General features: G+C 43.5%; 1 protein-coding gene across 1 annotated transcript in view; it reads left to right on the top strand.

The window, feature by feature from the left end:
* The window catches only part of LOC126413118 (uncharacterized), a 95,447-nt gene that overhangs the window by 10,014 nt on the left and 64,146 nt on the right, over nucleotides 1-21,287 (top strand). Inside the window, exons 2-3 of the mRNA XM_050083010.1 lie at nucleotides 10,754-10,961; nucleotides 19,975-20,260. Of these exons, the coding sequence (XP_049938967.1) occupies nucleotides 10,754-10,961; nucleotides 19,975-20,260 (494 nt within the window). The remainder of the gene's footprint in view (nucleotides 1-10,753; nucleotides 10,962-19,974; nucleotides 20,261-21,287) is intronic.

The following is a 21,287-nucleotide window of genomic DNA, read 5'->3' as shown; positions in this document are numbered from 1 at the left end:
AGCAGTACTCTAGCAGTTGTGTAATGTTGGCAGTGTGTTTGGTAGACATATTGCATCTTCTAAGAGTCCTGCCAACAAAACGCAATCTTTCATTTTCCTTGTCCACAACATTCTCTATGTGATCGTTCCCATTTAAGTTGTTCGTAATTGTAATTTCCAGATATTTAGTTGCATTGAAAGCATTTAGGTTGGTTTGATTTAACGTGTAACCGAAATTTAACGGATTTCTATTCATACTCATTTGAATGATCTCACTTTTTTTTTGTTCGGAGACAATTGCCACATTTATCACAGTACAGGTATCATTTCCTAGTAATTATGCAACTGGTTTCGATCTTCTGATAACTTTTCTAGGCGTGCTTTCGTGGTGCCAACATCACTGATATTACTATTGGTATCGCTCATTGAAGGTATTGATTGTGTCTTGCTCCTGGTGTACTTTCATCAACTTCTGCAATTCATATTTAAGTGCCTGGCAGAGGGTTCATCGAGCCACCTTCATTCTATTTCTCTACCGTTCCACTCTCGAACAGCATGCGGAAAAAGAGAGTCTTTAAATCTTTCTGAGCGATCTCTGATTTCTCTTATTTTATTATGATAATCATTTGTTCTTTTGTGGGTGGGTGGGGACAAAATATTTTCACAATCGGTAGAGAAAGTTAGTGATCGAAATTTCTCGAGATCCTGCCGTAACGAAAAACCCCTTGCTTTAATGATTGCCACCGTGATTCATGTATCATTTCCGTGGCACTCTCGCCCCTATTTCGCGATAATGCGAAACGACCTGCTCTTCTTTGAACTTTTTCGATGTCCTCCGTCAGTCCGATCTGTTGCGAATTGCACATCGCACAGCAAGACTCCAGAAAAGGGTGAACAAGCGTGGTGTAAGTAGTCTCTTTAGTACTCCTGTAGAGCTTTCTAAGGGTTCTGTTAATAAATTGGAGTCTCTGGTTTGCTTTCTCCGTACCTGTAATCCCCAAGTATTTAATGGAATTTACAACCTTAAGATTTGTGTGATGTATCGTGCAACCGAAATTTAGCCGACTTTTTTTAGTGCTCGTGTGGATGACTTCACACTTTTCATTACTTTAAGTTGCCATTTTTCGCACCATACAGAAAACATGTCTAAGTCACTTTGCAATTAGTATAGATCACCTGATGACTTTACAAGAAGGTTAATGATAGTATCATCTGCAGACAATCTAAGAGTGCTGCTCAGATGTCTCGTATGTCGTATGTAGATCAGGTACAGCAGAATGCCTATAACATTCCTTGGGGATCACCAAATATTACTTCTGTTTCAGTCGTTGACTTTCCGTCAGTTGCTTCGAACCACGACCTTTCTGACAGAAGCTCACAATCCAGTCGCTCAACTGAGACGATACACCATAGTCACGCAATGTGAAGACAAATCATTTGTGAGGAACGGTATCAAAAGCGTTCTGGAAATCTACATGCAACTGGAATCTCTTTGGATGTTCTTTCCCACTTCTAGACAGAATGTCGTTGTGGAAGCTATTAAAAGCTTCTGCAAAAGTTTTTTGACCTCTTTTGTGTAAAGTGGGGGGATCAGAATCACCTTTTATTAATTTATTCGGTATAAATCTCACGATTGTCACAAATAATATTTCTTTGAATGTGAGCCACATCTGGCCTAAACTTAAATGCACTATGTAATCAAAAGTATCCGGACACCTGACTGAAAATGACTTACAAATTCGTGGCGCCGTCCATCGGTAATGCTGAAATTCAGTATTGTGTTCGCCCACCCTTAGCCTTGATAGCATACGTTCAATCAGGTGCTGGAATGTTTCTTGGGGAATGGCAGCCCATTCTTCACGGAGTGCTGCATTGAGGAGAGGTATCGATGTCGGTCGGTGAGGCCTGGCACGAAGTCGGTGTTCCAAAACATCCCAAAGGTGTTCTGTAGGATTCAGGACTCCCTGTAGGCCACTCCATTACAGGGATGCTATCGTCGTGTAACCACTCCGCCACAGGCCGTGCATTATGAACAGATGCTCGATCGTGTTGAAAGATGCAATCGCCATCCCCGAATTGCTCTTCAACAGTGGGAAGAAATAAGGTGCTTAAAACATCAATGTAGGCCTGTGCCGTGATAGTGCCACACAAAGCAACACGGGGTGCAAGCACCCTCCATGAAAAATACGACCACACCATAACACCACCACCTCCGAATTTTACTGTTGGCACAACAGACTCTGGCACATGACGTTCACCGGGAATTAGCCATACCCACCCCCTGCCATCGGATCGTCACATTATGTACGGTGATTCGTCACTCCACGCAACGTTTTTCCACTGTTCAATCGTCCAGTATTTACGCTCCTTACACCAAGCGAGGCGTCGTTTGGCATTTACCGGCGTGATGTGTAACTTATGAGCAGTCGCTCGACCATGAAATCCAATTTTTATCTCCTCCCGCCTAACTGTCACAGTACTTGCAGTGGATCCTGATGCAGTTTTCAATTCCTGTGCGATGGTCTGGATAGATGTCTGCGTACTACACATTACGACCCTCTTCAACTGTCGGCGGTCTCTGTCAGTCAGCATACGAGGTCGGCCTGTACGCTTTTGTGCTGTACGTGTCCCTTCACGTTTCCACTTCACTATCACATCGGAAACAGTGGACTTAGGGATGTTTAGGATGTGGAAATTTCGCGTACAGACTTATGACACAAGTGACACCCAACCACCTGATCACGTTCGAAGTCCGTGAGATCCGCGGAGCTCCCCATTTTGCTCTCTCATGATGTCTAATGACTACTGAGATCGCTGATATGGAGTACCCGGCAGTAGGTGGCAGCACAATGCACCTAATATGAAACACGTATGTTTTTGGAGGTGTCCAGATGCTTTTGATCCCATAGTGTAGTTAATTGGAAAGTAGGGCGACAGTCTCGTAGGAAGGCGTTAGCGAATTTTTATCTCCTTCTTTCAATAGATGTATTGTGTTATTTCGAAATGATATTACCGCCATTAACAGTACAATGTATATTTATATCACGATCTAGATTTCGGCATTAGGTCCTTTTCAAGTGCCACGCTATATTACTCGTTTTGCTGCCTTTGAAGCGGATTAGGTTTTCAGGTTATGTATTTGGGGATAAATTTGTTTGCCCTACACTTTTTGTTGAGTTTGACACATTCTGTTTCTTAGCTTATCTTCATTTTTGTCCGTTGAAAACGAAGCACATTCCCGTACGTCTGGCTATATAAACAGCTGATGATTCTTTATTATGAAGGAAAGGAGGAGGGGTGGGTACTGCAATCATGTAGAATATTCGAAATGATATTATCGCCATTTCATTGTATGAAGTATGTCTATATCACGGTTCAGATATCTGCCGTAAGTCATTTTCAAGTGTCGCGCTGTGTTGCTCGTTTTGATGCTTTTAAAGTGGATTTGGTCTTGAGCTGGCTGTAACTGGGGATACCTTTGTTTGCCGTACATATTTTGTTGAATTTGATACATTCCGTTGCTTCGGTCATCCCCAATTACATTCACCTCAAGACTAAATTGACTTTAAAAGCAGGAAAGCAAGCAATGCAGTGCGATACTTCAAATTAGCCCGACGCCGAAGTCTAGATCGTCATATAAACATATTATGTGTGCGTAATATGGTTTGCAGATAAGTGAGTGTATATATATATATATATATATATATATATATATATATATATATATATATATATATATATATATATGTGTGTGTGTGTGTGTGTGTGTGTGTGTGTTTATGGGGCAATTAACTTTCCTGCGTGCAACAAAAGCTGATCGTAAAAAATTAGTAACAAAAGGGGCCCAGATCACAATAAATCACTTATTTTTAATCCCAGAATAAAAATAAATAATATGTTGTGACCTAGACTGCTTTTTATTGTTAAAATGAAGATTGTGATTGATGAGGTTCCTCAGTGACGTCAAAAATTATTTACTGGCTGCAGTCACTGTTTTTACTCAGCGATGTAAAAAATTATTTACTGGCAACAACTCTGAAATTATTTGGGGAGATATTATAATTTCGTAACTTAAAAAACAAATGTAAATGTTACATCACCAGTTTGTTGTATATAAATATTTTTTGTGCTTTATATTTTCGAGAAAAGTAATCTAGACGTGGAAATACCGCAAATTACGCTACTGTTGTCAACATTTTATATATTTAAGATAAATATACATGTTCTTAGAATATTTTTGAACCTGATTGCAAAATTTAAAATTCAGATAGTTTTAGACATGGACAATATGGCAGCTCTGAGGCTACATTCTTATTGGTTGTGTTAATGGCAGGCGTAATATTAGTGTGTGACTGGGTGGGTGCCTCCTTTTTTTTTTTTTTTTTTTTTTTGGTCTTCTGCGCCAGACTTTTCATCCCAGAGTAGCACTTGCAACATACGTCCTCAATTATTTGCTGGATGTATTCTAAGCTCTATCTTATTCCTCGGTTTTTACCTTCCACAGCTCCCTCTAGTACAATGGATGTTATTTTCTGATGCCTTAACAGATTTCAGATCATTCACTGCCTTCTCCTTGTCAGTGTTTCCCACATATTCCTTTCCTCGCGGATTCTGTAGAGCAGCTCATTGTTCTTTATCAGTCCATCTAATTTTCAATATTTTTCTGTAGCACCACATCTCAAATGCTTCTGTTCTCTTTTCCGGTTTTCCCTGTCCATGTTTCGCAAACCACACAACGCAGTGCTCCAAACGTTTCTTTTAGTGGTTGGCAAAATAAAGGGTTGTGACTGGGAGATATAAATATGTGTGTTGACTGAGAACCTGTCCGATTGGTCAAGGACAGCTTCTTAGGGGAGGGGCATGATGACATCATAGAAAGTGGTAGGTCTTAGGAATGGGGCGTGGCCTCCTCCTGACACAGTCTGAGGAATGGATGGAATGCATGTGGTGTCACCGCAAGGCGCCACACTTGATAGGTTGTAGGCTTCAAATCGGCCGCGGTCCGTCAGTACACATCGGACCCGCGAGGCGCCACTGTCGACGCTAGCAGACCGAGCTCCGCCACTCGGCTGGTCTTAAGCTAGCGCACTGGCCAGTTCTACAGCCGACGTGATTAGGAATGGTTCACTTGTTATAGCTTCAGAGATCTCATTTGCAGAGACGCTAGTTAGCATAGCCTTCAGCTAAGTCAGTAGCTACGACCTAGTCAGGCCCCACATACAGTTTATGCATTGCCAATTGATCTATATGTGTGAAGCAATCAGAATTGTAAAGAAGTATTCGCAGTTCAGTCTATAACTGCACTTGTAAATATTATTGTACAAAGTCACGATCGACGTTCACCGCTGATGCTGAATTAAAGCTTAGTATTCAATTGTATTCCTGTCTACTAACTATCTAATCACATAAGATGTTCCAGATACATCCCGTCAAGTATAGTTCATTGATCCGCACATCAGCCTGTGATCAACGCGTGAAATTAATGGCCACACCTCGTGATCAGACTAAGAGTCAAATTGCGTGACTCAGCCGGGTCACCCTTCTTCCATGAGGCCCATAGTTCGGCCTCATACATAACAGTGCATATATGGCCCAAAGTCGGGACTGCACACCTAATCATCGAATATAAATGAATGTGTTAAGAAGTCTTTATTGAAGTTAATTTTCTGGCATGTAGCCTGTTGGGAAAGTGAAATAAGGGCGGTGAGGTTCAGACGAGAAGAGTAAAGGTTCTTAACTGTGGTGCAATTGTAGAATGCTGAAGATTAGATAGTAGCTAGATCGGATTACTATTGAAGAGGTACCGAATCGAATTGTGGACTAAAGAAATTCCGAGCACCACACGAATAACAGAAATGACTGGTTGAAAGGGAACATTCGGAAGCGTGAAGGAGTAGTTTATTTGGTAAAGGAGGAAAGTGTGGTAAGCAGAAAATTTTTAGAGGGACCAAGTCTTGAGTTCGGCAAGCAAGGTCAAATAGACGGAGTTGGCAGAAGTTGGAGCAGTTACGCAGAGACGAAGAGACTATCGTGGAGAGTTGCATCAAATCAGTCTTCGGAATGAAGACCACAACAGCGGCGAAAATACTCGATAAACATTTGTGGCCATTGCTCACCTGGCAATTTGCGTGCAAAGCAGGCCGTTTTATCACGCTATTTTGGACTCAGATCAACCTTTTCCACTAGTAGTAAACTCACAAAATTGATTGTCCCATGACATCTAATAGCATTCAGGAAATATCCTGATCTGACGACTCATTTCGAAACAGAGTTAGCACTCATCTAGGCTCTTAAAACAGAGAGCCTTCACTCCCTCTAGATCACATTAACCTCTTTGAAATCAGAAATCCTGAACTATAATTACCTGCTTTCTTTGTTTCACCGGATATGCAGCGCTACTGACTGCAGTCAGCTGAGGTCCACGTCGCTTTACTTTAATGCTCGAGGAGCCCCAAACGGCTTGTGGGAATTATTCAAATTCGTGTTTTTACACAACTCAGCAACGCATTTATGTATGGACTGCCTGTCGTTTGGCACAGTAACAAAGAAATCATTGGTGCTTCCCCCTCTTACTCTGATTACACCCATCTGCTTAGTCTTATTTGACACGATCTTTTGTTAGTATTATTTCCATTCTAATAGCCAGAGTAGCTTCCGTTGAGTTTATTGTATATGCTGTGATGTTTATAACAAGCCAATAATTTTGCACAAATCGCTTTCCGAAGCGAAACATACTTTGGAAAATGCACCTTCCGCCACTGATGACCGACTAGGGAACTCCGTTACTGATGAACGATTAAGGAAAGTGTTTATCCATGAAGCGGCCCAGAAACGTTCTCGCTTTCCGACCACCATAGCAACGAGTTGTACTAATCATTGAGTTCCTTCTGCACAGTGGGTGCGACATTTGCTGGACCTGAAGTATATAAAATCATCCCAGACAATTACCCTATGACGAAGACACTTCGCTTATGCAAGGAATTTATGAGTTTCAATTATTCTTTGTTGAAACGTCACTGACTTCATAGGATCCATTTAATTGTCTCTCAGAATTTTATGAATAATAACGTTGTCATGGTAGATTATTAAAATAACAAATATACAGGATGTGAAAATGTTGAAGGTAATTAAGATTTGAAGTGTCGACATTTAATCGTATTTAATCGTATTTTATCAGCACCTCGGCTCTTCCAAGTTTCTTTTCTTTTTTTTTTTTCCTTCTTCTTTACAGTAAACTATGTAAACGAGACATTAAATTTTATACGAATTCATCACAAAATTAAACACTTGTATTAAATACAAAGGATGTATGTAACGAAGTAATAAGCAATCAGCTGCATAAATGAAATTTAACTTGATCGGTTTCGGGCACTTAGTGCCCTCCTTCAGAAGGTTATAACTATCGCATCATTTGCGAGCGTCAACAAACCTGTAAGATCTCATTGGTGACACTCGCGAACAATACGGTAAGTATAACTTTCTGAAGAAGAGCACTAAGTTCCCCAAACCAGTAAGGAAATGAAACTTATTTTATGCAGCTAGTTGCTTATTATTTCGTTATATACGCCTACAGTTTCTGAGGATGGATAAAATACTAAATACAATATACCAACCTGCAAGACAAAATAAATTATCATCAGGTTACCTTCTATACAGAAAACTGTTGCACTCAGCTACTGTTATAATGACTTGTGAATTATAGATTGAAGCGATGAGTCGTCCTCTTTGAACTTTTTTTTTTTATTGTGCAGATCTAGATTTCGGCTACAAGCTAGCCACTCTCAGTGCTAAGAATACAAGAAGTACGTAGTTAGAAGATGTCATAATAAGCTATAAATAATGCCTTAACTCATGTGGTTTGTATATTGCATATCACTATTATTTCCGCTCAATGCATGTAATTTCCTGTTGGTCGGGCTTCATCTACAGTTCATTCAATACTGCTGTTTGCGGAAGGCAGGCTGTATGGAGAATGCATCGGTTGGTTACATGGCACCATCTACGAGAACAACGTATATAAACTTCAAGGGAAGTAAACCACTTCAAATTTGCATGAGAATTACATAAAATGAAACATAAGTAAAAATCTTACATTGTCGTCCGACTCATTTCATATTTGCCAGAAAGTAATAAAATTTCCATGTTCACTCCTTGCGAGTCCGTTATTATTATCAAAACATTTCAATAACGTCAGGTGGGTAAAACATTTTTAATTTTTTTTTAAATTTATAAAGCACAAGAAGACATGTGCTGTATATACCTGTAAGTTTATATGGCTTTCATATATTTATCTTTATATTATATCTCTCTTTATTAAAACATAATAAGTATATTGCTCATCATATTTACTAAATAGTTCATAGATTGCGCCAAGTGTCAGTCAGATGCTTGGTTGGTGCAATTTGGCTATTCCGCTAACCTCGTTATCCCTTAAAATCGATTTTCCTTGTAAATGCAAAACAATCAATGTATTGAATTGCTGTTAATAATACTGTTTACGCATCTGAACTAACATATCATGGAAGAAGTTCTGTTGGTTCGGAATTATAATCATCTTACTCATATAATATGATGCAAATGGCTGCTACATATTGGCAAGATGGCTCGTCATTGTAGGTAAAACCACCCCTTCCTTCCGTCTCCTCTATTTCTTTCTCACTATCTACGGCCGTCCTATCAACCTCACCCCCACCCTCAAGTACCTTGGCGTCTCCCTTGACCGTCGCCTCTCCTGGAGCCCCCATTTCCGGACAATCCAAGCCAATGCACGCTCCCGACTCCGCCTCCTCAAACTCCTTTCTGGCGGCACATGGGGTCTGGACCCCTCCACCGTCGTCCACACCTATAAATTCCTCATCTGCCCTATCCTCTGTTATGCCCATCCCGCCTGGATCACCGTCCCTCCCACCTTCTACAAATGCCTTCAAATCCTGGAATGCCATGTGCTCTGCCTCGCCTATCGCATCCGCCTCCCCTCCCCCACATGGATTCTCTACGACTTAATTCCGTTCCCACACCTCCTCCTTTTCCTCAGACGAATACGGATCCTTTACACCTCCTACAAACTTGATCCCCCTCACCCGCTTGTCTCTCCCATCCTTTCCCACCCCCATCTGCTGCCGCACTTGTACTCCCACATCCCACCCGCTCTCCATCTCTTCACACTCCATACCCTTGAACAAGGTGGCTTCCATAAACTCCCCCTCCCTGATGATGCCCTCATCCCCTCCATCTATCCCTCCTACCAACTTTGATCCTCCCCTTCCTCCCCTGTGGTTTCCCTCCAGGGCACCCTCTTTCCCTTCTCTCCCTCCTTACTGCCTCCTCCCCTCCCCTCCCCCCTCCAATCCTCACTGGGCTTCTACGCACCCCCTACCCCCTCCCCCTCCCTTCTTCTCTCCCACTGGCATCAACCCCCTCCCCTTCCCCTTCCCCTTCCCTCTAGCAGGCCCCCAGCTTTTTTGTGTGAACTGTGCATCTTGGTGTGCCGGAGGTCGTTGCCGCAGTGCTCGTGTTTGTCATCCCCTCAGTGCATCCGTGTCTCTCCATCCGAGCTACTCTGCTTACGTGTGATATTCTGTATTCTCCACTGTGTGCAGTGTTGAACGTTTCTTATCGGAGCAGTGCGTCAGTAAACGATTTCGTTTATTGTTACTATGTTTATCTCCCGTTTTTGTCCTCCATGTATGTTTGTTTTTCTGTATTCCTTTTGTACTGTGTGTCTTTCCTATGGCCGAAGAGCTGCGTCAATGGACCTCTGCTGGCCTACCTTGTTTGTAAGGTATCAAAATGACAATAAAAAAAAAGGTGTTACCTCGTTTCCCTGGGTCAAACCCTCCACCGCCTCCCAGCAACAAATCTTCGAACATTCCCAGAACCGCGCATTTTTCAGGTTGTTGCAGATTTCTCGACCTCCTGGAAGATCTCGAGATCTTCTGCCATTACAAAAATTCCGACAGCAACCTGATTAATGATCAGGTTGTTCTGAAAAATGTGGGGTTCTGGGAACTGCTCAAAGGATGTCTAGCTTGTAGCCGAAATACAGATCTGCACAATTTAAAAAAAAGTTTAAAGAGGACGACTGATCGCTGCACTCTATAATTTACAAAACATACATTCTGGTTCAACATCTTATCGCAGATGGAGAAATTGGGAACAATCCTGGAAGGCGCAAACACTGCTGTACAGGCACACTCTTGCCAGACTAGGAGAAACGGACAAGGCGCGTAGCACGAGAGAGTGGCTGTTTATCCTTTCCTCGTTTGATTCTTCAAGGATCTTTGAGAATGACTACTTTGTCCATGAGAGCACTTCAGTCTATCCTATTAGCAGAGTCCACCTTACATGGTCTGATCGATTACATGTGCACTTTCTAAGTATTTAGTTTGAACTGATTGAAAAATTTCCTATGGAAAGGAAAATTAAGGTGCAAAATGCCGTCGATGACGAGGTCATTAGAGACTGCACAAGTTGGAGCTGGGAGAAGGCTACATATTTGTCAAAGCCTTCCCTGCATCTGTCTTAAGCGATTAAGGGAATGACGCAGGACATAATGCGGATGGTTTTTAAGGGGCTTTTAACTGCCATATTCCTGAATGTGAGAGTCCAATGTGTTTAGTACCACCTTGCTTGGTCCTCAATAGAGACTCAACATCAACCCTGTTGGGTCTCCCAGACGATAATGCCTTGCAGCATTAGGTCTGTGTGCCCTGCTGTTGGTTGGTGACCGGGTGGGGGAACTGATGAGACTGTGTGTGTGTGTGCTGTGGTGCAGGTGGTGGTGGGCCAGGAGTCGCGGTCAGACTGGGTGCTGCGACAGGCGGCGGCGGAGCTGTCGGCGCTGCAGAGGGCGGTGCCCAGCCTGCGGGAGGGCGACACCGTGGCCGTCTGCGTTGGCAGGTCGGCGCTCTTCGCCCCAGCCCTGCTGGCCACGCTCTGCTCGGGAGCCGTCTGCGCCGTCGTCAACGCGGCACTGCCTCACGGTATGGATCTCTCTAGCGCTGCCTCTCTCTTACCCCTCTCACCGACTCTACTACACCATTCTCAGGCAAAAATCACCCCCAAGGAAAGTCACATTCATGCCATGAGAGCCGGCCGCTGTGAACGAGCGGTCTAGGCGCTTCAGTCCGGAACCGCGCTGCTACTACGGGCGCACGTTCGAATGCTGCCTCGGGCATGGATGTGTGTGATGTCCTTAGGTTATTTAGGTTTAAGTAGTTCTAAGTCTAGGGGACTGATGACCTCAGGTGTTAAGTCCCATAGTGTTTAGAGCCATTTGAACCATGCCATGAGAAACCACCTATAGTGTTAATAATGATTCTGGTTCTGTAAGGAATAGATATGCCATATCGACATGAAACCACTTGTTGTTGATCACAGCCCATACAGCTTCCAAAATTGATGCGATTGTTGTTTACTGAGTTTCTCCGCTGTTCCCAATAGTCCCAGACAATTCTACTAGGTTTGATTCGGGTGATTTTGTGGGCCACTCGAAGTGCAACAGACTGCTCACCAAACACGCATCGAATTCGTGCAGCCCCATGAACACGGACGCAAAGACCTCGGTTTACATGAGTGGTTCAAATGGCTCTGAGCACTATGGGACTTAACATCTATGGTTATCAGTCCCCTAGAACTTAGAACTACTTAAACCTAACTAACCTAAGGACGTCACAGAACACCCAGTCATCACGATGTAGAAAAAATCCCTGGCCCCGCCGGGAATCGAACCCGGGAACCCGGGCACGGGAGGCGAGAACGCTACCGCACGACCACGAGCTGCAGACTGACATGAGTGTCCACAGCGTACTCGTCATGAAGATCTAGTATTAAGATCAATAACTGGTCACGAGAATAAAGAAATAGACACCCTGGTTCAGGTTAACAGTAATCTGAGCGGGTCATGACAGGGAAAACACCCCAAAAACACCTTCCACACACCCTGGCTTGGCACCCGACGCCTTGCATCGTTTGACAAAGAGGCCAAACGACAACTCGTCGGTCAACTACAGCCCACTTTCGGTCTACTTTGGGCCTTTGTAGATGTAGCCCTATGTGGCTCTGTGAGCAACGGTCTTTTGCTGTGCCAACTACAAATGTCCCTGCATGACTCTCGCTTCGAAATGGTTGAGATGGAACTGCATTAACTGATCTAAGAAGTTCCTGTCGGATGTGAAACAACTTGTCTTTGACAGGATGTGACACTCGTCTCCATTTCCTGTTGATTAGGATCTTTTTATGATCATTGCCTGTAGACATGTTGGACAGCCAACGTTTATTCACCAGCAATCAGGCAACTTCATTTACGGTGTCGCCATGGGCACATTCAAACAACACAACTCTATCGGCCCTTTTACCACGTCTCCACATCGACCTGTCTAACTGCACTGAATCCGTACAACGACTGGCACATACACACCACTTCACTGCCATGATCTCGTACGTAGCGGTAGAATGTCAGACGACCATTTAGTAAAACGTCTACTCCATCTGCAGCGCTCTGAAGGGACCAATGTGCTCTTTTAAGGGGGTGCCTAACAGCTGTTCTGGTGGCCTAAACTACGAGGGTAATCCAAAAAGTAAGGTCTCCTATTTTTTTATAAGTACAGAACTCTGTTTGTGTGGCAGTTGGTCACACTGTTATGAAAAGTGCTTCACGCGCTGTGTGTGAACATGCGCACGCCGCGCTGAGACGCTGTCTTGGCTTGGCAGCCGTTGAGAATGGAGCTCCCATTGGATGTTACCGCCAAGTGCGAATTGTGCGCACTTATTCGGTTTTTGAACGCAAAGGGCACTGCGCTGATTGAAATCCATGACCAATTGACGGAAGTGTATGGTGAGTCGTGCGTGGATGTCAAAAATGTTCGTAAGTGGTTTAGAGAGTTTGCAGCTGGTCGGACCGAAATTCACGACGAACAAAGAAGCGGGAGACCGTCAGTTTCTGAGGAGACAGTGTTGAAGGTTGGGCAAAGCATGCGTGAAGATTGGAGGATCACCCTGGATGATCTCTGCACGTTGGTTCCTGAGGTTTCCCGAAGCACCGCTTACAGAATTTTAACGGAAACCTTGAACTACCGGAAGGTGTGCGAAAGACGGGTGTCGCGCATGCTGACTGAGGATCACATACGGCAACGAGTTGATGCTTCCCACGCATTTCTTCACCGCCTTCCAGCCGAACAGGACAACTTTCTGGACTCAATTGTCACGGGTGATGAAACCTGGGCATACCACTTTACACCTGACACCAAGCAACAATCACGCCAGTGGTGGCATCCTTCTTCGCCAAAGCCGTGGAAATTCAAACAAACACAGTCTGCCGGTAAAGTCAAGACAACTGTTTTTTGGGATCGGAAAAGGGTATTGTTGGTCGACTTTATGCCCACTGGGAGCACAATTAACGCTGACAGGTACTGTGAGACTCTGAAAAAACTCAAACGGGAAATTCAGAACCGGAGAAGAGGAATGTTGAGCAAGGGCATACACATTCTCCACGACAACGCTCGCCCACACATCTCTCGGCAAACCGTTGCTCTCCTGCAACAGTTTCAGTGAAACATAATCACCCACCCACCCTATTGTCCTGACTTAGCGCCCAGTGACTATCACATGTTCCCTAGGTTAAAAGAACATTTGACCGGAAAGCAATTCAGCTGCGACGACGAGGTGAGAGAAGAGGTTCATAACTTTCTGAACAGCATGGCAGCGAGTTGGTATGACATGGACATACGAAAACTGCCACAGCGTCTACAAAAATGCATCGACAGAAATTGTGATTATGTCGAAAAATAGCTAAATGTTGGAGCTATAAACTAATGTAAACCATTGTATAAATAAACAGGTCTATGTACTTATGAAAAAATAAGAGACCTTACTTTTGGGATTATCCTCGTAAGTCTTTTGTTTATTTTTTTATTATTTCCTTTCATGTAATTGATACAAATTATAAAAATGGATGTATATATATATATATATATATATATATATATATATATATATATATATATATACAGGGTGAACATTAATAAAACCGACAACTGTAGGGACGGATTCCTGACTGGTAATGGAAGAAAAAAGGTCCTATGAGCATATGTCCAGAAATACAGTGCTGCCACGGTAGATCGCCCCGACGAATGAAAAAGTTCCTCTGACCATGTGCCGTGTGTTCATAGCGTTTTACATGCTGTTTGATGACGGAGTGTACTGTAAGCAGTAGAATGGTCCGGTGTTCATGTCGGGAACAAGCCGAGATGGTGTTCGTGTACGACCGAGCAATTGGAAACGATCTAGAGGCAGCACGTCATACACCAACCACATCACACAACATTCTTGGGCATCTGTGTGATCATGGGTGCCTTCAGACAGACGAACGTGCAGAGAGGTGGCGGACTGTGTACACACATATTTGGAGCAGCAGATGATATTGAAATGAAGCTCTTGGTAAGTGACCCACCAACATGGTGTATGTAAGTACGATTATGTCTAACCTGCATGACAGGAATGTGTGAACGCGTTGCATCCCATGGAGACCACTTCGAGCATCAGTTGCTATGTGGATACGATGCAGCTCTGTACTGTGTTCTGGGACGATTTTATGTCGTTGCCCGAACACCGTCCATTTACAGATACGTGTTCATAGGACCTTTTCTCCATCCATTTCTAGTCAGGAGTCTGTCACTTAAGTTTGTCGATTTTATAATGTTCACGTACGTACTTTAATGTACGTCTGTTTGAGTCCTACCTCGGGCATCGGCGTGTGTGTGTGTGTGTGACGTTCTTAGCATAGGTTAGTTTAAGTTAGTTTAAGTAGTGTGTAAGTCTAGGGACCGATGACCTCTGCAGTCTGGTCCCTCAAGAACTCACACACATTTGAACATTTCGTACGTCTGTTCCACATTTCCTGCTAAATCACTGAATCAGTTTCAACCAAACTTGGTATACACATTATTTATTGTCTGGAAAGGATCGCTGTGGGAGTAAGAACCACCAACCTGTCGAGGGGGTGTGGGTGGGAGTGAAAAAGCAGTGTCGCCCACAACGCGAGAATACCCATACTTTAGACACCCAGTATTAGAGAATGAGGGCATTTAGAGACTTGCAACAAACTTTACAATAATTTCAAACCTTTACGAACCTTTTTCTTGCTGACGGCACTCACAAAATAGTAAAAGGAGAAAGTTAGTTTCTACATTTCCGCTGTTCATCCACTAAAACTGCCAAATGAAGCATGACGTTTTAATTGATTAATTCTCTACCACCCGCTGTATTAGTGACACATTTTCTCATGTAGTATTCACATATACCACTGAATGTACCAGAAAAATTACTTCATTGTACGGCACTTAGTTCTGGAGATATGGCATCATAAACACTGAGATGAGTGAAAAACTGCCGCATCTTGCAACAGCTTTAAATTTATTACCTCTTTCCTAGTAACTCTACTCGTAATACTTTTCGTGGACCGCTGAATGTACGTACAAAAATGTATCACTGTATGACACATAGTTCAGAAGATATGGCGTCAAATACTGAGGTGCGAGAAAAAAACTGCAGCATCATTTATGACGTTTTAATTTATTACTTCTTCACTACTAACTCTATTCGCAACACATTTCGCAGATGGCATCCAAATATGCAGATGAATGTACCAAGAAAAATATATACTTGTACGACACATACTTTAGAAAGTTTGATCTCATGAACACTGAGATGCATGATAAACTGCCGCATCATACATGATATTTTAGTTTATTACTTCTTTGCTGCTAATTTTGCTTACAACACATTTCGCAGATAGCGGGCACAAATGCCACTAGATGTACCTGTTCAATTACGTATACCCATACATCAGCACACGACATCTTAAGCATTGAGTGGCGCGAAAATGAAACTGCAGGGCGAAATTCGCTAGACATAGAGATGAAATATGTGTACAAAAACGCATAAAACATGTTAAATATATGTGAAATATATCTGTCATGTGCATATGGAAAACCACTGGAACAATTTTAATTAAACTTGGTACACATATTTGTTACAATCTTTTAAGGAATACTATAGGGGTAAGAACTACCAGCCTCGTATTGCAATGAGTGTGATAACGAGGAGAGAGAAGGAGGACGAGAATAGGAACATACAGAGAGTAGAAGGAAGAGATAGCGTCAGACAGGACGAGGAGGAGATGGACTAAGATAGGAGAAGGGGAAGTGGACGGAGCGAGGGGGAGGAGGAACTGGACAAAGAGACAAAACAGGACGAGATAGAGAGAGAGAGGAAGAGGAGGGGATAGATAGAGATGGGGGAAAACAAAGGAAAGGGGAGGAGATAAGAGGGTGAGAGGAGACGAGGAGACAGACAGGAAGAGGGTAAGCAGAAAACGGACAGAGAGAAGGGGAGGAGGGGATTGACAAAGAGAGGCGGAGAAGGAGAGAGAGTTAGAGGGTGGAGGAGGATACTGACCGAGGGGGGAAGGAGCAGATGGACAGAGGGGAGTGGGGGGGGGGGGGGGGGAACAGATTGACAAAGAGAGGACGAGTAGATGGACGAGAGAGGGACACGAGGAGATGGACAGAGAGGGGGTGGTGGAGATTGGCAGACAAACATCGAAGGAAGAAATGGAGTAATAGGCCAGGTACTCAGATAGTTTCTTATAATATGCTGTGAGAATTTTTACACAAAATTGAAGATATCAAGAAAGTTGGCAAATTATGAGAATTAACAATACAAAAATGACATAATTAAGGGAGAGTCACTGTACGAGGAGAACATGAATAATAGCACAAATCGACAGGAAGTTCGTGTTAAAATTAAATGTGCACGGCAAAAACAATTAAATCTAAGTGAAAACACAACTATCAAATATATTTAAACTTCTGTCAAAATGTAATATTTACTGACATACAAAGGCACAGATTAATAATAAAGTTATACGTACAACGTTTGACACACAGCTTATGAGATGTCGATAATGACAATAGTCCAACTAAATTCGTGTCGGGGGATGGGAGTTCAAATTCCTACTTGACTGGGGCGTTAAATTGTAATTTTGCTGTAGTTAATGTAAGCTAGTGGTCTGAAGAGACCGGATTCAGTGAACTTGAACTATCTGACCTTTGATATCAATCCAGTTTATGTCTCTGGCTAACAACCAATGTATAAAACTATGCAAAGGCTAGAAAATAGCGGATCTTGTTGCAAGTGTAAAGGAAGATTGTAGTTGAAACTGCCTACATTACCTCAGTGGAATGACACCCTGGACAAGTCAAGGCTGTGACAGAACTGAGAACTGGAATCATGTCATTCCGACTTATGTAGGATATCTGTCACAACAAGTAATGCATCTCAATCTAACAATAAATTATCTCTGGGATTATAACTGAAAATATACCTACCCTCCAGTTTAGAAGACAATGTTGGCATACATGCTTAACTTGTAGTACTCGATCTGTTGTCTATATATTGAAGTGACATTGTGTAGTATAGTCACAGGTACTGAATAGGTCTATTTTGATGTTCCAGTTTTGAACTTCATGTGCAGCTCATATGTAAAGTTCAACAAAAGTTGTGCATCGTCCCTTTACTTCAAAATTTGCGACAGAGAAAAAGAAACCGGCTTTGAAGCCTGCGGATATATTCATTTTGCAAAACTTGCTGATCATCAAATAAAAAAAATGTCGTGTGTCTAGGGCCTCCTGACGGGTAGACCGTTCGCCGGGTGCAAGTCTTTCGATTTCACATCACTTCGGCGACTTGGGCGTCGTTGGGGATGAAATGATCATGATTAGGACAACACAACACCCAGTTCCTGAGAGGAGTATCGAACCCAGGTCTTTAGGTTTGACATTCTATCGCTCTGACCACTCAGCTACCGGGTGCAGACAAATGAAAAAAGGAAAAAAAGAAACATTTGTTTAACGACAAAATCGTCTGTTTCCCCCGGGGTATTATTCACAGCACTCCTGAACAAGGCCAGTACGTGGTGTAACAACCCCTTACTCGGATGATGGCTTGAATCCGGTGTTGTATACCATCGATGAAATCATCAACCCAATCCTCGTCCAGATTGGCCCACTTTTTAGTGGTGTTACATAGAGTGCTTGGTCAGTGTCGACGTTCAAAAACAACTCCTTTCAATTGATCCCCCACGTCTTCGATTTGGTTTATGTCCGAGGAATAGGCAGGTCACTTGATTCTGGTGATGCTAGAATATTGAAGGAGCGTGTTCACGAGATCAGCAGGATAAGCACACGATTTTTCATCCATCAAGGTTAAACCGTTACCATAATACTGGCGATACGTTCCCACTTTTGGTTGCAGAATATCGTCCCTGTACCGTAGTGAGACTGCCCTCAACAAACACAAGAGCCGTTCTGTAGTCTCATGTAATGCCACCCCAGAGCATCACTCCAGTTCAACTTTGATATGTATGCGGCACTATGTGTTGCAGGTGTTTGATAATGCAGGGTTGTCTCCAAACACTTTGTTTGCAATTATCGTGGTACGAACAGATCAGAGTTTCGTCTGTAAACAATACTCGAAGCCAATTACTGAGCGTCATTTCTGCATGATTTCTTCCGCTTCGGTAACACAAAACATGGTGTTGTGGTGTAACACATGGTGCGCGTCGTGAAGATTCGCATCATGCAATCGTCTTCTAACATTTGATACGGTACATGCATCCTGTAGACTCTTCGAACGCCAAATTCAGTTCTGGCGCACTCAACCCACGGTTTCTTTGACTCAAAAGTCGTAGATACCGCACAGTTTTAAGTAAGGCTGTCTCTAGCAGCCGTATATAAGTTTCAACGGAGAAATGCCACAGTAAACCGGTTGGAAATAGTTTTTAATACATTGACCTAGGTTTCGGCACCTCTATGGATGTCTTCGTCATAATGAAATTTTAACAACCGTAATGTTACTTGCGAGCAGGCAGTAGTCAAAAAAACGAGCAGACACGCTCAAGTTAAGAATTACGAATTAAAAATGTTCCAGCGTTTGATACGTATACCTTGTAGTGAACATCAGACCGTTGTTAAAATTTCATTCTGAAGAAGACATTCGTAGAGGTATCGAAACCTAGGTCGATGTATTAAAAATTATTTGTAGTCGGTTGGCTGTGGTATTTCTCCGCTGAAATCACAGATATCGATCATCCTGTGCACATGTCAAGCGTGGACAGGCTGTGTTAGTCATCAGTAGTACCTGTCAATTGGAACCAATTCCAAGTCCACACCATATCCTTTGACCTTAGTGCCCACTTCGAGCAGTGTGAATGGTTGATAAGCCTCCTGCATGTAACGCGATGATATGGACTGAATTGTTGGTCACGATTGTCCTTCATGGTATAATGGATATTCACTCAACTGTTCCACAGAAGTCTCAAGTGCGTCCCTACTGATGCTCTACTTCCAATTGAAATGCTGCAGTCCATTCGAGTGCGTCCTTCCATCCTTAGGTAGCGCTCGTGGTAACTGTTTGCTTGTATGCATACATTGTCAGGGGTGACCTTCTGAACGACACAGGAACATTCGGAATAGCAACACACCTGCGTGATATATCGGACTGATGCAAAACGTTCAGGAACAATAATCAGCTATTATACTTTCTCAGCCGCGATGGATTAGCCGAACGGTCTAAGGCGCTACAGTGATGGACTGTGCGGCTGGTCCCGGCGGAGGTTCGAGTCCTCCCTCGGGCATGGGTGTGTGTGTTTGTCCTTAGGATAATTTAGGTTAGGTAGTGTGTAAGCTTAGGGGCTGATGACCTTAGCAGTTAAGTCCCGTAAGATTTCACACACTTTCACACTTATACTTTCTCCTTATTCTGCAATGACTATCTGTGACTTTTCTGACTGACATATCTCAATTTTGTTTTTTAAGAAGCTGATTTTGTTACTGATGTTAGGGCAGCTTTTGCCTCAGTCTTGTAGATCCTTGAAGCCATTTAAAATAACTACACAGATGAATAAAAAAAAGCATTGCGGTTATCTTTTCACTGCAGAGAGCCTGCGCCAAGCGCTACAGGAGCTGAAGCCAGTAGCGGTGCTATGCGAACCACAGGCCACCAAGTCCGTTTCCGACGCCAGGCCGACTGGCTGCCCCCTCCTGGTGTTGGGGACTGCCGAGGCGGTCCCTGATGCTCAACACCTGCTAATGAGCAGAGCCCAGGGGCTGCAGGGGAACAACACGGCCCCCGCCGTCGCACTCCTCACGTCTGGGACCACAGGACAGCCCAAGGTCATCCGGATACCTCGCCGCAACATGGCCCTAGCTATGCTCATTCTAACGTAAGGCGGACACCTGCATGTATTTGGCATTTTCATAATTGATAATATGTTAATAACCTTAGCGTAGAGAATTCTGAATATTGCAGTATTCAAATATATTAGGATTAGGTGAGGTATCGCATGTTACTTAAAAATAAACTTTTAATTTATTTTTGTAGCCTAAATATGCACTGAGGTGACAATAGTCAAGCGATACCTCCTAATATCGTGTCGGACCGCCTTTCGCACGTCACAGTGCAGCAACTCGACGTTGCATTGACTTCGCAAGTCATTGGAAGACCCCCGCAGAAATATTGAGCCAAGCTGCCTCTACAGCCATCCATAACTGCGAAAGTGTTGCCAGTGCACGATGTTGTGCACGAACTGATCTCTCGATTGTGTCCCATATATGTTCGATGGGATTCATGTCCCATTATCTGGATGGCCTAATCATTCGCTCGAATTACCCTGAATGTCCTTCAAAGCAATTGCGAACAATCGTGGCCTGGTGACATGGCGCATTGTCATCCATAAAAGTTCCATCGTTGTTTGGGAACATGAAGTACATGAATGGCACCAAATTGTCTGCAAGTAACTTAACCGTTTCCAATTAATGATCGGTTCAGTTGCTCTAGAGGACCCAGTCCATTCCATGCAGAACCCAGCCCACACCATTGTGGAGCTACCACTAGCTTGCACTGTGTCTTGTTGAAAACTTGGGTCCACGGCTTCAGGTGATCAACGCCACACTCGCGCCATCAGCTGTTATCAACTGAAATCGAGACTCATCTGACCAGGCCAAGGTTTATAGTCATTTAGGGTCCATTCGATATGGTCACGAGCCTCGGAGAGGCACTGCAGGCGCTGTTGCGCTGTTAGAAAGGAACTCGGGTTGGTCTTCTGTTGCCATAGCCCATTAACGTCAAATTTCGCCGCACTGTCCATATTCTTAGGCGAGCGGTCTAAGGCGCTGCAGTCATGGACTGTGCGGCTGATCGCGGTGGAGGTTCGAGTCCTCCCTCGGGCATGAGTGTGTGTGTTTGTTCTT

This window comes from Schistocerca serialis, chromosome 7 (genome assembly GCF_023864345.2).
Source record: "Schistocerca serialis cubense isolate TAMUIC-IGC-003099 chromosome 7, iqSchSeri2.2, whole genome shotgun sequence".
In the NCBI taxonomy this organism is placed as follows: Eukaryota; Metazoa; Arthropoda; class Insecta; order Orthoptera; family Acrididae; genus Schistocerca; species Schistocerca serialis.
Note: the sequence above shows the minus strand (reverse complement) of the source record. Positions and strands in the feature narration are given on the sequence as shown.